Genomic DNA, 919 nt, shown 5'->3' with positions numbered 1-919 from the left:
ATTCCTGTTTTTCATCTTTAATATGAGATTACATGAAGACAGCATGATACTCTCAGTGGATGTTGGGTCTCTTGGCAGAAGCTGTGGGCAGCAGAATGGGAAGATTGTTTCATTTGCCCTGTGAATATCAATTCACTGTCCTACAGATCTAACCTTAGCCTTGTGGCTTTTGTCTCACATATGTTGTGGCTTCATTCAGGGAGTCAGTCACAAGACAATGAAAGCAAGCAGGGAAGAGATGCTTAACTTAATCAAAAAGGGTCTGCATTTGCACCTCAGTGAGTGTAAGATCTGTATGTTGATGTAGTCTTGCTACTGAAGTGTGGTGGGCTGTGTGAAATGACTTCAGTTTCTCTTCTGGACAGGCACCTGCATAAACAATACATCTGTGATGATGTTCAAAAAGGGGAGCTTTGAAATAGGAGGGACAATCTATCCTGTTGCAATCAAAGTAAGTGGAAATACCTGGCTACCGTTCCAAAACTTGGGATCTGTTTTTATCAGAGTTGTAGGAATCTGTCTCAGTACAGCTGCTAATGAAAGCGCAGTAGCTATGACAGTTGGCTATGTGCTGTGGGTGACTCCTAGAGTATAAGTGGCTGAAATAAGAAAGTGAAGTCCTTCAGCCTATGGACCCTGGTTGGTAGGACCTGGTGGGGTCAGCTTCTTCCTCCAGAAAGCTGGAAGGAAGAAAGATCCAACTAGTCCTTCCCAGTGCTGAAGGGAAGAGAAGCATGCAGCTCACAGCAGACTTAACTCTTTTGGCTGTTTGCACAAATGGGTGACATCTGCTGCTAGGTCTGTCATATAATCACAAGCAGAACTAATAAGGACAGGCTAATTTTTCTAAAGCCTCATTCTAAGCAAATGTCAGTTGTGAATTTTCTTACTCTGGCATGTGACTGAAAGCTGCCTCCTC

The 919-nt window shown here is 43.4% G+C and overlaps 1 protein-coding gene across 1 annotated transcript in view; it reads left to right on the top strand.

The window, feature by feature from the left end:
* Positions 1-919, top strand: part of AGPAT9 (1-acylglycerol-3-phosphate O-acyltransferase 9) — an 18,763-nt gene that overhangs the window by 15,983 nt on the left and 1,861 nt on the right. The window contains exon 9 of the mRNA XM_009890741.1: positions 366-451. Coding sequence (XP_009889043.1) covers positions 366-451 — 86 coding nt within the window. The remainder of the gene's footprint in view (positions 1-365; positions 452-919) is intronic.

The sequence above is a fragment of the Charadrius vociferus genome, unplaced genomic scaffold (assembly GCF_000708025.1).
Source record: "Charadrius vociferus isolate BGI_N301 unplaced genomic scaffold, ASM70802v2 scaffold178, whole genome shotgun sequence".
In the NCBI taxonomy this organism is placed as follows: domain Eukaryota; kingdom Metazoa; phylum Chordata; class Aves; order Charadriiformes; family Charadriidae; genus Charadrius; species Charadrius vociferus.
Note: the sequence above shows the minus strand (reverse complement) of the source record. Positions and strands in the feature narration are given on the sequence as shown.